Source organism: Sinocyclocheilus grahami, unplaced genomic scaffold (assembly GCF_001515645.1).
Source record: "Sinocyclocheilus grahami isolate Dianchi unplaced genomic scaffold, SAMN03320097.WGS_v1.1 scaffold56.1, whole genome shotgun sequence".
In the NCBI taxonomy this organism is placed as follows: domain Eukaryota; kingdom Metazoa; phylum Chordata; class Actinopteri; order Cypriniformes; family Cyprinidae; genus Sinocyclocheilus; species Sinocyclocheilus grahami.
In genome coordinates, this window is record NW_015505235.1 from 3,780,296 (window position 1) to 3,798,919 (window position 18,624).

Genomic DNA, 18,624 nt, shown 5'->3' on the forward strand with positions numbered 1-18,624 from the left:
CAAAAATCAAAACTGGGGCTTTCATCAACTTGTGGTGGGTGTTAACACTAAAGTTATTTCAATCTGGGTTTCGATCATGATTGCGTCCCTGACTTGACCGCATACTTCATAATATGTGCCCTACTCCGCTGAAGTCCTTCAGCCTCGTTCAAAGTTGTGGGCAGGGGTGCGACTCGTGTGTCCGCGTTCCCCCCTGAAACTCAATTACACTTGACTGATGGGGTGCACGGATCCGGCCGCAGATGAGGCAGAGGGTGGTTCCAATCAGATGCAGTCGCTATGCAGTTGCTTTTTATAAACAGCCACGCCCCCTCCATTCTGATTGGCTCGGGTAGTTTGCAAAGCAGCACTGGGGCTAGTCAGGTTGGGAGTGTTCAGTTCAGAAATTGGGGGTGAAAATTAGGGAGAAATGGAAGATGAAATTGTTCGTCAAGCTACTAGGATGCTGTAAGTACAGTAAGAGGATAAGCACGGGAAAGACAAACAGAGAAAGGGCGAGAGAGATCCCAGTTTAAGTGGCTCTTATAAAGCCGCAGAGGCTTCCTGCTCTAACGAGGAGGAAGTGGGGAAAGAACTCGTCATGAGCTGAACACGATCCAAAGAGACCATTTTTAGAGATATGTTTGTGTGTCTGCTAAGAAGCTAGGAGAGCCAAGGGAAGGATAAGAAGAGAGCAAAGAGAGTAGTGTAGGGTTTAGTCTAACAAAGATAGAGCAAAGCGTAGTGTAGCCACCCAACCGTAGCAGTCAGGATGGAGTGTAAATCTCTTCTTAAGACTCTCCATTAAGAGTTTGCATTCAGAGACTTGCGTCTGCAGCTGGAACAGGGACAAAGGTCAATGGTTTTGCAATTTTGTCCAAGACCCATCAAGGTAGAGACTGTTTGACTGATGAGTAAAGCGGCCAACCACGGTTTGCTTTGTCATTCAGGGTCAGGTTTATCTGAAAGGTTGTTACCACAAAAGAATGAAAGATAAAACTCAAATAATTGCACAGAAGTGTTGGTCCATGATCAGTTGTAGAGAAAACACTAGGAAAAAAATAACAGGACTCCGTGTAGATTTTGTCATTAGAATTTCTGTTCATCCAAAAGTTTTCCAAAACCAATTTGATGCATGTTTGCCATTGGCAAATACAGCTCATCTTGAGTTTGTTTCCAGATAGACTGATGCACCTTTGAAGTTGTGTAAATCCAATCAGATTAGAGCAATACGTGCAGTATGCATGTGTCCATGGGCAGTGTGCCATCCAAGGCAAAGACTACAGTTCATCTAGCTCATTCCTGTTGGAAAATAAGTGGTGTGGAAGGGGGTAAAACCTCCATCCAAGAGGTGTGTCGGGTTGGTGGAGGTAACGGCACACAAGAACCAGCAGAAGAACACCAGAGGGGAGCATTTTAAGCTTGGCCTGGAAAGAAGAACCTTCAAGAAAGGAGCTTTGGGTGACTTCATCTTATTTTTTTGGAGGAGAAAATTGGCGCAAAGTTTTTTTTTGAGGGGGATTTTCTTAAAAATGAGGAGAAAATCAGCGCCGCCGCCTCCTCGAAAAATAATTATGAGGACCTTTTAATACGGTCCCGTGATAAAAAGAGCAACGTTTCCTGCTAAAGGAGTCATTGTTTTCTCTCAAAACACTGTAGCAGTGTCACATTTAAGGGAAAGGCTAATGGTGTTATTTCGTTATGCAGATTTATTAAACAAAGTCTTGATTGCTTTAGCAGAAGGCGGTCAATCCACAACTCCAGATCCCCCTTTACTTCACACTCTCTCTTTCTTTTTTGATTGGAGCTTGTTAGCCATGGTCTTGGATGCTCCTGATTGCCGTTTTTGCCTTAGCTATGGGGTTGAGAACTTACTAGTTAACATTCCCCTTGTCCCACTAAATTGGAGGATCTGGATGAGTATACGTTGCAGAGATGAGGCTGTGTCATCCAGGGTGATGTGGAGAGCGGATTTGCTTGAAGGGTTTGAGTTCAGCCGTTTGATCTCCATGTGCCACTCTAGGCGTAAATGTGTGGCCCAGCATTTGTTGAAACACATCCTCTCTGAGTCATTGTCAGTGCCGTCAGCACAGTCCAGACTGTCCTGTCATTGTCTGATTGTGATGGTCCGCTGATGGTTTGTTCTGCTCTCATTAATGTAGTTGTTGTTTATCAAGACAGGCGGAGGAGGCTGACCATATGCAGACAATAACACCTGACAATAATCTGCAACGATAACACATGATAATGCGCTCCTTTCTCGCCTGTTCCCTCGTCTCTGTCTCTCATCTTCTCGAATTTCCTCATGTTTTCGGGTCAAGGCTGGTGTGGGGACAGATACGGATACTTTCCCTGTATGGAGTGCTATATCTATTATCTTTATAACTCTGTTTTTTTGAGGATTTCTGCTAAGTACACAGTCATAAAACAGGAATGGATGGTCCTTTTGTCACACCGAGGAGCTTCTTCTTTGTATGTGTCCGTGCTGCACCTGTTCAATTTGTTCAGGTATTAGTTTGCATATAACATTTTAAAGGAACTTTTATATTTAGTGCTTGTACAGCAATATGTTATGCTGTATAAATCACTTTGTTTTACATTCAGATCTCTTTGCAGCAATGTTGGGATAATGCTTAGGACTCTCAAGAATGGAATACACAATACAACTTTTGATTTTTACATAATTTTGCCCTGATTTGCAGTCTGGATGTATTGCTAGATGACAAAAGTCAAAGCCAGTCTGCAGATTTTGTATGATAGGCAAAAATGTTTTTTTTTTTTAAGTTTAAACTATGATTCCATCCAGTTGGAGGATATTAAACATGCTTGATATTTTGAGCTGTATTTAGAACACATTGTTTTAATTTCTCATGCATCTCCTAGCAACGAGGCGCATGTTTCTGCATTTGTTGTGTTCTGGGTGACGTGAAAGTAGTATGTGAACCTCAGTTGTTTACTGTATGATGCTCAGTTCTCTGTAATCATTTACAAAATTGGCAAGTGAAGGAAAATCTAGTGTTCAGATTGTTAAGTTGTGTAGTGTAGTCCAGCCTTTAATGTTAACATATTACTTTTTGGGAGTTATGAGTAAAGATATGCGTTACTTGATGTACGCAATATAAGTAATGTTGCTTCTCTTTTAATTTCATTCATGAACTTTATGCATATACATAGCATAAATTTCATTGCATACGAACTATGAGGAATAAACACTTATAAACTACCTTTCAGAAAAACAACCACAAGCCAAGCATACTGTAGAACTACTACTCTGGGGGAGAGAGTAAGAAAAAGTTACACAAACATATCATAAAATACTTTATATTTTATAATTCTAGAAAGTAGGGCTGCATAATTTGGGGGAAATTTTTGAATTTAAAATTTGTCATTGATGCTAAATTCAAGAAAACAGTGCTGCGCTTCACTCTGACACAGTGCATATATTTATTTAATTAACTCCCAATCTTTGAGATTAATAATTACTCTAAACCATTCGCAATTTTAATTTTATGTCCATACTAGACAGAATCTGCCAACTTTAATGGAAAATTTCAGGGAATGGATTCTAATCAGAGCAGAGCGTGCTGCACTCTTGTTGGTTGTTGAAAGCACAAATTAGCCAAAAATATAATAAATGACCAAGCATGTGATGTGTAAAATGCTGTAAGCTTTCTGCAGGAGTAACGTAATGATGTAACCATTAACATTGATTGCCAGCACCCTAAAAGTAGCATTGTCTTCTCAAACTTCCACATGCCTGCTCAATTCTTCTAGCCCTAGTGGGCCACACGTGTGGCAGCGTTAGACGCCCCCTGGCCAGTCTTTCCATCTCCTCCAGTTCTCCACTGTCTGCTCTTAATGGGGCTTACAGCGGTGGCGCTCTGCCAAACTGCGCCCTCACGCAGACCCATACATCAGCCCCCGATGAGGCTCATTAACCCTCCTCTCATGACTCAATACACTCCTCCTCTTTCCCTCACTCGTTCGTCTCCATCACATCTTCGCTTTTCTCCTGGCCAGGCCAACGCATCGGACTCCAGCCTCCCAGGAGTGTCGTCACAGGTGACGAGATCATGAGAAGTTAAATCGGGCCAGGGCGGCCCTCACCTAATGACCCGTCGGGCGATTTCAGTGCTTTCTATTGATTTAATGAACTCCCAATCTTTGAGATTAATAATTTCGCTATTTTAGAGTATGCCGTTTTTGAAGAATGTGCTCACATTTTATGACTTACGAAGCAGTGATAGTCCGATATGTAGGTTTTGGAGATGATCAAATCTGCCAACTTTAATGGAAAATTTCAGGGAATGGATTCTAATCAGAGCAGAGCGTGCTGCACTCTTGTTGGTTGTTGAAAGCACAAATTAGCCAAAAATATAATAAATGACCAAGCATGTGATGTGTAAAATGCTGTAAGCTTTCTGCAGGAGTAACGTAATGATGTAACCATTAACATTGATTGCCAGCACCCTAAAAGTAGCATTGTCTTCTCAAACTTCCACATGCCTGCTCAATTCTTCTAGCCCTAGTGGGCCACACGTGTGGCAGCGTTAGACGCCCCCTGGCCAGTCTTTCCATCTCCTCCAGTTCTCCACTGTCTGCTCTTAATGGGGCTTACAGCGGTGGCGCTCTGCCAAACTGCGCCCTCACGCAGACCCATACATCAGCCCCCGATGAGGCTCATTAACCCTCCTCTCATGACTCAATACACTCCTCCTCTTTCCCTCACTCGTTCGTCTCCATCACATCTTTGCTTTTCTCCTGGCCAGGCCAACGCATCGGACTCCAGCCTCCCAGGAGTGTCGTCACAGGTGACGAGATCATGAGAAGTTAAATCGGGCCAGGGCGGCCCTCACCTAATGACCCGTCGGGCGATTTCAGTGCTTTCTATTGATTTAATGAACTCCCAATCTTTGAGATTAATAATTTCGCTATTTTAGAGTATGCCGTTTTTGAAGAATGTGCTCACATTTTATGACTTACGAAGCAGTGATAGTCCGATATGTAGGTTTTGGAGATGATCATCAGCCGTTTGCATCAACTTGTACTAAATTTGGTGCACTTTGAGAAAATATTATGTGAAATAGGTGGTCATTTCATTTAGGCAACATTTGCATTTGGTAATGTATATATCAGCATTATATTGGACACCAGCAACACTGTAATCTCAGTATCGGTATCAGCCTTTGAATTAACATTTTTTGTTGACTATATACATCTACTTTGATAATTCGATGCATGTTTTCATCTACATCTTTGCCTTATGAAATTGGACTTCTCAACTAGCCATTTTGTCCCTCTTGCATAGCATTTTGTCAGTGTTTTGCATTATTATGCCCTCTTAATTCCTGCCCAGGTCCGAAATCCAGGATTTGATCAGCCCCATTTTCTCAGTCCTTGCTCAGAGGCCTTGAGATGGAAAGACTTTCTCAGGCATATCCATCTCCTCCCTTTTCAAACCCTGTGAGCGCCTAGCATCGCATTAGCACTAGCTGTGTGACTCGTGAAGGTGGCGGGATTTCTCTTCCCAGCATGTTTGCGCTGCAGTTGTGCAAACACCCGTCTGACGGATCACTCCGCCTGCCCCCGGTGACCCACCGTGGCATGTTTTGATTCATTAATTATGAAATAGTTGCACGTTCCAAACCTACACAAAAACACACATGAAAGGGAAGCATATTTTATGATGTATGAATATTACTTCCAGTTATTGTTACAGATGTCTTTATCATTAACCTTGTTAAAGTTGGCGTTCATAGGCCAGGAGAGCCAAAGAAAATACTTTTGTGGGTTTTTGTGAAATATTCCACTTTCTATGGGCTTTGGTTCAGTGGCTCGTGTTCAAATCCGAAAAGCAATTTAAAAGCGGTACTGCGCCACGAAACGTTGATTGTCCAGATAGGGCCAAACAGAGGCCACGGACGGGGTCCCGGGACAGTCTGGGTTCAGTGGGATCTTAGTCAGAGACTGTGTGTGTGTGTGTGTGTTTAAAAGTGTAATAATGCAGTTGATACACAAAATCATATACTTAATCAGTATTCTCTTGTTTTTTTATTAAAAAAATTCTAAACTTATATATTGCATAAGACATTTAGACATTTTTAGAGATTATATATAGCATTCATTTAACCTCTCGTTCAGTGTTTGTTTATTAAATATTTTGTCATATTAATTATGTCTAACTATTATCTACCGGTAAAGGTCTAGCACTCTTAATTTCAACACACATTACCAAAATTAAACCCATTGCACAAACTTCCGCAGATTTTTCACTAAAATCAGCAAATTTTTTTTTGAAAAATCAACCATTACCAAATTCACATTGAATGCTTTAATTTTTTTACTCCAGAACTCTATGCAGCAACACATTTGTGGAATATTATGTGCACTTTGCAGCCAAATTGAACATATGAGGAATAAAGTCATTATATATTAGACAGCAAAGCTCAAAAAATAGAATGATTTAGGATGATGGATATAAAAAATTTAATATTAACAAACACTTGTTTCTCTCTGGTTCCACAGCTGGAATCCGAGCTGGAGCAGTGTGAACGAGAGAGTGCCGAACTACAGGAATATGCAAACTCCGTCCTGCAACAGATTGCCGATCACTGCCCGGACATCCTGGAGCAAGTGGTCAACGCTCTGGAGGAGTCCTGCTGACCGGACCGGACCGGATCACGGAGCTCACTCTTCCTGCTTCTCCTTCCCTTTCTTCTGTGTTTCACAGAATGCCAGCACACAGACACAAACTCTCGTACCCTCACCCACATGCACAAATCAAAGGACAGACACATACGGGAAAGACTGACAGCTCACAAGTCAAGTGCACGCTTGGATTGGCTTCGGGGTGTGCGAATGGTGGGCTTTCCTTCTCCTCTCCTACCACCACATTCATCCCCTCCGCACCTTCAGAATCCCGTTTACACTCACATAAACATGGGGAAGAAGAAACCGAAAGAGGGAAACGGGCGGCAGGAAGCTTAGTATTATAAGACATGTTCACTCATTCAGTTAAACCCATCCTGCGGGAGGTGAAGTTCTCTCTATGAGGGTCAGGAAATAGTCTCCTTATCTTGATATACACTATTGCCACAGCTTTTAAAAGCTGCAGGATTTTGAAACCGTTTTGAAGCAATTTAGATTTTTTTTCCCCCTCCCTCCTCCTCTCCCTTTTTTCTAGATGCTTTGTTACTGACGTTAAATTATGGGTCATTCGCGCAGGGCAAAACTCCTGCACTCTCGAACCATCTGGTTTCACTCAAAACTTGGTTAATGCTCCGGTTGTGCCAGCAGACAGTCCGCGTGGACTTAAACATAGCCTACTTTTACTATCGAAGTCAGTAGCGGGTTTAGATTACTGCAACCCCCACCATCTGGGAATTTACTATTGACTTGGTTACTGGCCGATTTCCTCCCCAAGTCTCGTTCATGAAAGTTACAAAACGGACAATATGGGTAATGTTATCCCGTATGCACCTGTCACCAGCTAAAGAAACCACAGCCCTGGTTTGTGTCTGTTAAAGGTGAGAGGAAGAAAATTATTTGCCTTGGAAGTTGTAGGTTTATTGCTGCTAACATTTGTCTTTGCATGTGGCAGGTTTGGTTTGCTCGTGTTTTTCTATAGCTCTCTGATGATGCCGAGGGCGGTAAAACAGAGGGTGTATTGCAGACGCAGATGTTGTGGATGCAGAAGTGCCTCATCATCAGAGAGCAGCTGCCACACATCACTGGAATAGGAAAATAGGTACCTATCACTCATTCCGTACTTTGAAAACGATGTGGTCTCACACTGGGATGAAGACTGGCGGTAGTCTTTCAGTTTGCTCGATTTTGCTCGACAAGGTTTTTCTTGAAGGGTAAGGTCAAATAAGAGTAGCTGTTTAGATATACCCTCTTGCTTTATTCCACTCTCTCTTTTTTTTGAACAGTTGGAAGTTGTTTTTTGTGGTTGCTTTCTGAGATATCATCAAGCTTTGATCCCAAGCATCTCGCATGTACCATCATGCTCCTGTCTTTCTCTTTGCTTGGCTTCATATCATCATCCTCAGACCCGGGCGTCTCTGTTAGCACAGCCGGCAGGTGTATCCTCTTTCACTTTATGGTTATATGGGTCTATATCCGTTGCCATTGGGTGTCCCTTTTTGGAGTGATAAGATACAACCTCGTTCAACTTGTGATAAACGTGTTCGGCCGTTGCTTTAAAGTCCAGAGTCGACTTCCCCTGTGGATGACACTGGGCGTAACGTGCCCTCTGCTCTTCTCTCTCTATATCTCCTCATCCCTCCCTCATTCATGCCTGTGTGTAGTTTATGGCTCTGACCTGCTGTGTTGTGTTAGTCATACTCCTCTCTGCACGATAAGCCCCACAGACAAGACAAACAGCACAAGATCACAGCGAATATAATCATCTCTCTCTCTCACACGCTCCCGTATCACCCTACCACCTCTCCTCATGCCCATGCCCTGGTTATGAGGGAACCTGCCACGTGTTGTGGGGCCAAACGTGCGCTTTACCCAGATTTGATTGCAACTCTAGTAGCTGTAACTAGTACTAGAATAATGTTCTCCAGAGATTCATGTTTGTTTGTCTCTGAATGAGTTAGACTAAAAGACGGGTTTATGTATTTGGGTGAATTTCATAAAAATGCATTCAGGTCACATTGTACGCCAAAATCATAAGAAATTATATATTGCATAAAAAGGAATGAAGCTACATTATTTTCATGAAAACGAAGCACATTTTCTCTCAAAATTCTGAAGGCATTTCAATTAAGTAATATTATTATTATGATATAGTTTTATTATTATTATTATTATTGTAATTCATATTATTCTTAATCATATTTTTCACGAGATTCTGATCACAAAAAAATACTGTATTACAGTTTTAAAAATCCCCAAAAATCCAAAATAAAAGTTAAATAAATGTAAAACATTTTATTTAATTTTTCATAAATTGAAGTCAGTAAATTAAACACTAAATTGAAGTAAATAACTTTGTTTAAATTTTTATTTTTTACCACATTACTGTTTTTTTTTTTTTTTTTTGCATTATGGTAATGAGGATTTAAAATGTGCTTAATTGTCATGAAACATAGTCATAATATCTGTTTGTTTTCTTAAAGCAAAATATAATTTTCTGTTTCCCATGTACTTAACATGTTTTGTCAGATTCACCTTATTGCATCTATAATTAACTAAAGCTTAATGTGGCAATGTGGAGCCACTTTAACAACGTATTCCCACGCTCACATGGGCAATGCCAAGAAAACACCCATTCGCGTGCCATTCTCACCCTTGGCACCGTAGATCTTATTGCAGTCATATGCATTGCATATCTATAAAGTACTTTATGGTTTTATGCTCTTAATTACAGCTGATGGACTTTCTTATGAGGACATAAATGTGACGAGCAGCTCTTTTGGGCTTTTAAAATCAAACAGCTGATTGATGACGCCCATCCTGTTTTTCATCTCTGTCGCTTTCTTCCCGTCTGCTATCTCATTCACGCACAAACACAGTTTTGGCCGTCACCCGTGGGTCTCTGAAATATGGGGCTCAGTTATCTTCACTGTGGCTGAATCTCCCCGCTTAGACTAAACACAGACCCCTCGCACACACACACACACACTCGCTATCACAGGCCCTCTCGCGATTTATGTCCTTCAGTACAGGAGCTGGCCTCTCAGCGCAGAGCACTCCGGAGAATTCCCTAAGAAAACAAAAAGAAGGAACGCTGTGATAACCGGGAGCAGATCAGAGAAAGAATGACCCAGCGCTTTGCAGAGGGTGTTGTTGTGTGTTGAGTGAGTGTCTCTCTCTGGAGCTCTGGTATTTGTGTGATTGCTGGTTATAGGCAGACCTAATCACACAGAAGAGTGTGGAAATTCCCTGCAGGCTTTGGATCGCTCCGCATGTGTCTCAGTGATTCCTCCTTGTGTTTTTGAGGAATTACAGAGATCTACACCAGCGCTCTCTGCTCAGAAGCTAATTACCAATACTACCAATATTCAGTAGCACTTTGTACGAAGCCTGTATCTATTACAGTATTTTGAGTGCAGATTAATTCACAATACCTTGCTTAGTCATGTTTAACGACTATAATGCATTATAAAACAACATGAAATTTGGTGTTGATAGAATGTTGTTTTTTTTAAGGGTGTAACCATTAGATAAGATATATAGTGCATTAAAACTAGTCATAATTATTCATAACTGATAAGTTGTATTAAAAGGCATTAAGAATGCATTGTATAAGCATAATTGTGCGCCAATTCGGTTTATATAATGCATTAGAACACCCCATATACCTGAATTCACTCTATGTAATCTCCTATATAACCCTATACAGGCTTCATTTTAATTTTTTTAACATACATTTCACTATTTTGGTTTGCAAACCACTCTTGTTAATTTATGGGAGCAGCTCATAGGATGTGGTCAGCTGACTTTCCATACCGTTTGGATTTTTACATCTACCTGGCTTAAAACTGCGTTCAGCCATGAGTGTGAATGAGCGTGAGGTGTTGCTTCATGTTTTAGTATGAACATTTTTCATCCTCATTAAACTCACCGAGGCATGTCTGTGGAGGGAGAGAGAGAAAGAGCAAGCGTGGGGCGGCCAGGCTTCGCACAGGCTCTGAGGGCCCGGCTTATTTTCCATTCGCTGTCAAGATTTTTATTCTACCCTGTTTTGCCCTATAACATGAGACATTTATCATAGCATCTACTTAAATGCTTCACAAAATGGATTACATCATGTTGCATGTCCCATAATTCTTAGTGTTAATCAGTAGTGATCCTGAGTTTTGTCATACAGATGTTCTAATCGTCTTTTATTCGTTACTGAAGAACTGTGAGAACACTGCCAGAGACGTTTCATACACACATGCATATACAGGAATCTATATTTATATATGTCGATGGTTGAACCTAGACTTAGTTGAACAATTTGCACAAGCGTCTGGGGAAGAGAATATATCCGTCTGAACAAAATGGCTGTCAGCTATTTAAAAAAATAAAAGAATGAACTAGTAACACTAACATTTGTCTTGAAATGAATATTAAAGAAAAAGCAAAGCCTTTCTAAGTGTCAAATCAAAGCTGTTAACAAAGATTTTCAAAGTTGTTACCATGTGGTTGATGATGTGCTGTTTCTATCTTCTCCGCATCTTGTTCGATTTTGATTCCAGCTCATCTTACAGTAATTTTATTTCTTCTTTTTTCAGTCCTTGATAGTGTGCGTGATTGCGATGTTGAAAACTGCATTACAAAACATGTATATCTATTCTTGGGCTTGGAGAAACATCCGTGACCGTGTTTCGAGTGGACTGAGGGATGCAGAGACCTTTGCTTGAGAACTGTGATTCTGATAGCACTCTGGGTTGCTGGAAAGTCAGTGTTATTTTAGATTAGCATCATTCGTGCATTTTCAGGAGATAATAACCGTGTTGTGTAGACCGTTTTGGTCAGATGATCAGCATCACTCGACACGAAGCCTCATTTTTTGTTCGTAGTAATTTATCGCATGTGTAAACACACTTAAAGTTTTTATGGCGTCCTAAGTAGATTGCCTATTAAATTGTTTACTTATTAACTCATCTTGAATAGTCATTATTTACCCAAACAGTCCGTCAACACGTCCACATTTTTCATGCATTACTTCCCTCCACTTAGTTTGATGGACTGAGACTGTTTAAAGCATGAAACCACATAAAACATCGGCTGAAGGATTTGGCAAGTTTATGTCTGACTTTCCGTTCTCCATCTGAGCGAATTCAGTGCCAAACGAAGCTAGTCTGCTCAAGAAAGTGCCACAAATAATAACCTGCCTGTCGTTCATCAGCAACCAAAGCCAGGTCACGTGACCTTTTACTGTTTATATCATGTTTGCGTTATATTTAAACCTTTAAACCTTAATTGACACAATAAAAGGTCAAACCGAAACCAGGCCTGCTGTGCTCGGTTAGCTGCTGGAGTCCAGCTAGATGAAGCACCAGAACGGACGCCTTTATTAAGTGTGTAATAGACTTGTTCGAGTATCTGAGTTGAATGAAGCAGCATTATTCACAAGGACCTAATCTTCATTTCGACTCAGAAATGTGTATGTGATAACATAGTCATTTTCTAGACTGTGTGCCTATTTGAGAAAATATGTCAGGCTTGTAGTTGGCACTTATTATATTTTTTCCCTCTGGATTTTATTCTAAGAGAGTGTCAGACCTCAATATCACCCCATCCACATCATGCTCTCTTGGCTCCAGCAACCCTGCCTTCTGTTACAGCAAGGGTCTATCTTTTCTAATGATTCATGCTCTTTTTCTACACAGTACACAGAAACACTGTCAAGGAGGATTCTCGGCCTTTCCCCTTTCATTTAATGAAGAAAAATAAATGGGGAAAATGTCAACTTTAACCCAAAGCTGGTCATCTTTCATGTCTTTTTTTTTAATGATATTTTCATGTTCACAAAAAATACTGCCTTACGTCTGTGTGGAAAAGATAAAAGATTTCTGTAAAAAGAAAATGAAAAATAACAAAAAGGCGTATTGTATTCAGCTTTTGCCTTTGTATGTATATAAACTCTATCATTCAGTCCTTATTGTGTTTGAGCGTTTTCTGTCAACTACAATGCATTATTATTCTTACCGTGCTGCCTACCTCAACTGCGTTTTAAGGCATCATATTGGCAAAAGATAAAATACTGTCTATGCTACCTTTTAAGATACTTTGTTTTAGTCCTAAAACGAAGAATCACATGTATCCTTGTGGAAAAGATAATCCCAGGATGCATTGCAAAAAAACAAGATGGTCTAAAACTTGAGCGAAATGTTGATTATGAATTTTTATTTCGTTCATTATTTCACTCAAGAAGAAAATTGACAGTTTTAGCCAGTATTTATGTATTTTTATGCTTATTTGCGGATTGTGTCATTAGCGTAGCTACATGCTTTTTGGAATCATGAGTCAGTGTTTCAAATGAGTCATATTATGACGTTCCATTTCAGTTAAGATGCTGCATTAGAAGGTAGCTGCTTATGTAGACAGTAAACAGCAGGGTTTTGGATCAGAGCTAATGTTCCATAACTACTCAGTGAGTCACTTCATAGGACTCATATCTGTGTAAGCTGTATTGTTGTGGTGCCATCCTCAGTGTTCAGCAGGAGCCTTCCTTCCTCTTCTGTGCGTCTCTCAACTCCAGACAGAAAGAAACCTGTTGATACCGATGCCTCAACCCACAAAAAAGGACCACAGATGGCAGATGGTTTCCTCCTCCAGCTTTTTGTACAGACCCCCCAAGGACTGGATTTATTGCCGATTACACATCACCACTTAAGCCACCCAGCGGAGTTCCTGTTCGAGTTTACACTCCTCATTTTACGATATACAACTTGCATGCAGTATATATCATGTAGCGACTAGAGCATGCAGAGTGGGAAAGATCCCGTCGCTTTGGGGGAAATCACTGGAGAGGCCTACCACGCCAAGCCTGTGTTTGCTAAACACAGGCAATGAGAAGAATATGACCACTATTTAAGCCACCATTTAAATGTGCAAATTTCAGGGGAATTTCCCCCTGGGAAGGCCTTACTTATGTGCTGAGCCTGGTCCAGAAATCACAGGAGCTGCATCCAGACTCATACTTTCAGAGTAGGTGCTGTTCAACGAAGAATTAACTTCTTAACAGTTAATGAAGTACGAGGTATGCAGGTGTGCAGTATAAATACATTCCCAGACATGCTACATCCATACTGCTACTGCATTTGCATACTGCTTAGTACAGAGGTAAGTATTCTGACCGGGGTTGTGCTTTTGAGAAGTGAATTTAGAATACGTTTAAATTCCAATTCCGTTTCTGAATTTGAATTAAGGAAGCAAATAAAATAAGCAAGTTTTGAAAAAAAAAGTTTACGTTTGAAGGTGGATGGATGGATGCAAAGATAGATAGATAGATATAGATGCATGCAAGGATAGAACGATTCATGGATGGATGGAAAGATCTATATGTATCGTTCTATTTAGAAGGATGGAACTATTGATGGATAGAACGTTTTTCTATATGGATGGATGATGGTAGATACACTGATTGATAGATTGATCATTCCTTCTATCTAGATAGATAGAACGATGGATAGATAGATCTATATATTGTTCTATAGATATGGATGGATGGAACGATGGATGGATTGGACTACTCGTGAATGCTAAACAGAACAATGGATGGATGATTGATGAATAGAACGATCGATGGGTGGGTGGGTGGGTGGATATAAAGAACGATTCATGGATAGATGAAGATATCTATCAATCATTATATAGAAGGATGGATTGATGGATAGAACTATTGATAGACAGACAGACACAGATAGATAGATAGATAGATATATTGTTCTATACAGAAGGATGGATGGATAGAAAGAAAAGAACAAAGAAAAGCCCTATATCCAAACAAGAGTGGCCTGTAGAGCTCTCTTTCGGTTTAAAGTGCATGTATATATAGAAATACTTCTGCATATGTTTTTTCAGAGAGGCACAGAGGATAAGAGGTCTGTGTGTGGGTGTGGAAACGATGTGGTTTCAACCGTAGCGGCCAAAGGCACACTGATTGCAAAAAGCAAGGGGAGAGAGTGAAAAAAGAACAGCATGCGCCTAAAATAAACGCCATGTCCATAGGATGAAGAGGCATGGAAAAACATCTTTTTTCACATCACTTGACTTCATGAAGGTCATAAAGAAAACAAGACCCGTCACTTACATGAATGCGGTGCATTGTCTCGGTTTTGTGGTGAGTTGCACTCAACAATTTGTCCGTCCTACTTGGAAATGGCATTATCATAAGCAAAGTTTGCTTTAGTGCACATAGAGTTATGCTTACTACGTGACTGCGCATATGGGGAGGTTATAAGAATGATATGTGACATGGAGAGAACTAGAGTACTATTTACCTGTGCAAAACTCACTGCCACAAGACTAAGGTGTAGCTATGCTTAATTTCTTCATGATACTCTCTTCCTAGAATATCAGAACAGATTTGAGAAATAGCATTACATCACTTGCTCACCAATGTATCCTTTGCAGTGAATGGGTGCCATCAGAATGAGAGTCCAAACAGCTGATAAAAACATCACAATAATCCACACAAATCCAGTCCATCAATAAACATCCTGTGAAGCAAAAAGCTGCAACAAAGAAACATTTGTAAGAAACAAATCCATCAAAGCTTATTAGCATTACTATTCTGGTCAAAATATGCATAATCCATGATAATGCTTACTTCAGTGGAAAAAGTCCATCCCTTGTTGTCCTCTCACATCAAAATCCATGAACATTTTTGTTTAGAACTGTTTTTGCTTGTAAACAGTGCTTGATATGTGAATATTTCTGATTCAGACAAAACTATTTCACTGGAGAAAGCAATGGATAGTGCAATTGCATTTTTGCCAAAACAATGGTTTGGAAGTTTAAAAAATCCTGATGGAGTTGCTTCTTACAAACCTGCAGCTTTTTGCTTCACAAGATGTTAATTGAAGGACTGTGTGGATTACTTGTGGATTATTGTGATGTTTTTATCAGCTGTTTGGGCTCTCATTCTGACGGCACCCATTCACTGCAGAGGAGGATCCATTGGTGAGCATGTGATGTAATGCTAAATTTCACAAAATCTGTTCAGATGAAGAAACAAACTACATCTTGGATGGCCCAAGGGTGAGTACATTTTCATTTCTTTTAAAGCAATTATGTATTTTTTATCATAAATCTAATCACTTAGAAAAGTAACAGCTCACTTCTCCCCTTCAAATGCTCGATTGGAGGTGTCATTCATTTCTGAAGCACAAACTGTACTGGATGAGTTACGCCTTTAAAGTTTCATACGTAAGGTTGGCAGTTTGTTGAAATCCCTAACCTTTAGTTTGATGCTTGCCTTAGCAAGCAGAACTAATGATAGATTGTTCTTTTCTGCTGACACTAGTCTTTTTTGGAAAAACATATCAACAAATTACAGACAGACGGACCTGGGCTGGGATTTCACCTATACTGTAAATCAGTGTCTAGAAGTGATCTTGCTGAAATTTAACAGGCTCGATGAGAGTTAAACAACTAATTAAAAGGCCATTATTAAGTGTGCACTCACACACGTACAGCGCAGTAGAAAGAACCTGACATGTAAGAGTCATTACAAGCTGTGACAGGTTTCTAGAGGACGATCTTACCTGGAGCTTCAAAAACAGCCGTGGATGAAACAGCAGCTCAAAAGAATGTCTGTCTGTCCCGATCGAACAGAACAATGTCAAAACGCACTCTGGGAAACTGCTGAAATGACTTTATTTCGGCGAATAAGACAAGCTTGCTTTCATGTTATATATAGGTAATGAATGGAGCAACTCTGAGAAGGGTTTTGGAACCGAGTCAGAGCCTGAGGACCGGAGCTGGGTTTGATTATGTACAGGAGAGAGTGGGTCCTGGGATGTTTGTCAGATAAAAGCTGCATTTCGAACACATCACGGTTTTTAGCTTGTCTCTATCGTGGCCATTTTGACATGCTTACATTCTGCTTACATTTGATCTGCCGTGGCAGACGTGAGGGAGAGGGTTCAAAGGCCTCGCATTCCCTTGACAGCCGCAGTGTCAGTCAGAGAGACGGGTTCCTTAACCCATACGAAATGAAACTTTAGAAGGTCCCTTATAATACCTTCATCCCTCAATGTTGTTACAACAATTGGGATGGGAAAAGGGCTCAGCAGATTGAGATGTTATCGATATTTTTGTCAGAATCTTTCACACTCATTGCCAGCAGAAAGCTCCAGATGTCAGAGGTGGGCACGCAGCGGTAGATCAGGCCCATATGTGCGCCGTGACTCAGGAGTCGAGCCCCCGCCGCAGAATGTGTGTTCTGGAGAAATGGAGTTGGGCCTGACCCGCCGGCCCCTTCACGCTCGTTAAAGCAAGATCTTCACATGTGGAAACCCGATATGCCTCTACTGCGTGTTTGTCCTCCATTGTCATCTACCATTCGTTCAGTCGCTCCATATGTGTGCGGGACTGTGGCTGCACCCCACCGGAGCTCAGAGCCAAAAGTATGATTGTCGTATTTATGCGTTTGTAGAGCTGCAGCATGAACGTTTTCTGAATCAGGTTACAGCGCTCTGCTATTCAAAACAGTGTTGTTAAATTATACTTTTTTTATTGCTTTTTTATAAACGTTGCATATTATTGAGTAATGCTTAGCATATATTATTTCATTTTATGCAGTATCGGTTGACATAAATGTGACATGCTATAATTCATCTTAAACTGTTTTAAACAAATTTTACAGTTCTTCTATAATTATATATTTAACCTAAACCTTGTTAAATTAAAACAGCTTTTTAAAATTATTTTAAAAAACAAAAATCAACAAAAAGATTTTAGGTAAAAAACTATATATATATACATACATACATACATACATACACACACACACATATATATATATATATACTTGAATCTCGACGCCAGGATTTTAAAGCGTCTATTCTTTTACATATAGCTGATGATACATATATGACAGTGATATATGACACAAATTGGTCACGCCTCACCATGTGTGTAGTATACGCATCAGAAAGCTGCTTTGCTACATTTTCTAATGTCTTCATCTCAAAGTTTTTCTCAGATTTTATTTTTTTTATTTCAATATTTTGCATGCAAAGTGCCCAAGGCATTTGCATTATTTGAATACTATCAAGGACTGCTTGTAACTTTTTTTGAATCAGTTTGCTTTTACAACAATACTTTAACAGGCATGTCATACAGACATTTGAGCAGCTGGAAGAACATCGGATTTTATAGGACATACAAACAAAGAGATTTAATGTAGGCCTATTGAAGAATTGCAATCAGTGAATTTTCCGATGTATTTTTAAGGGTCAACAAACTTTACGCAAACTGTACAGTGCTTCTGTTTTGTTTCACACACACATGTACATCCCCTATCATCCGCAGCACACACTCTTTGGCTCTCTGTCTGTTTTTCTCTTTCTCTCTCACTTACCTTTCTTTCTCTCACTCTCAGGAAAATGCACAATCCGAATGCATCCTTTCCTTGAAACATGGCAGTAGGAAGCAAAAGCGATCTGTCAGGTTGTACTTTGTTGTTCCTGATCACCATGATCCAGATGCCTCTCAAAAGTGTGATAATACTTCCCACCAGGCCCTGCGGTCCATTGAGAGGTTGGGTCTCTTTCTTTTAAGTGCAAATAGTACCACCCCCTTCTCACATGCTCTTGTGTTGGCCTCTGACTCTATCATGTAAGCTGTTCTGTCAGTGATTTGGGGACTGATAAAAGTGCCCACAGCCTGGCCTGAGCCTGATGTGTCTGGCATTGATGTGTGCATAGGACGCTTTTATCCACATGCTAGGAAAAAGATGGTGTGTGGTGATGTGTGATCCTCAAGATCAAATGCCGTGGCGGAGCTAATGTTTTGTGGATGAATTTGGGAGGATGGCCACAAAATTTGACACATTTATTTAACTTGAGCTGTTTATACATGCATACAAATATTGTAATTTCTATATTACATTTTCTGTATATATTACAATTAATTTTTTTTTTCTGAGGGGAAGTGATGCAAAGGATGAAAAATTCTTAGAAATTTAGCAAA

At 40.2% G+C, this 18,624-nt stretch overlaps 1 protein-coding gene across 1 annotated transcript in view; it reads left to right on the forward strand.

The window, feature by feature from the left end:
- The window catches only part of LOC107584049 (ELKS/Rab6-interacting/CAST family member 1-like), a 198,789-nt gene extending 190,053 nt beyond the window's left edge, over positions 1-8,736 (forward strand). Inside the window, exon 18 of the mRNA XM_016270453.1 lies at positions 6,505-8,736. Coding sequence (XP_016125939.1) covers positions 6,505-6,642 — 138 coding nt within the window. The 3' untranslated portion in view covers positions 6,643-8,736. The remainder of the gene's footprint in view (positions 1-6,504) is intronic.
- Positions 8,737-18,624: the final 9,888 nt, after the last annotated feature.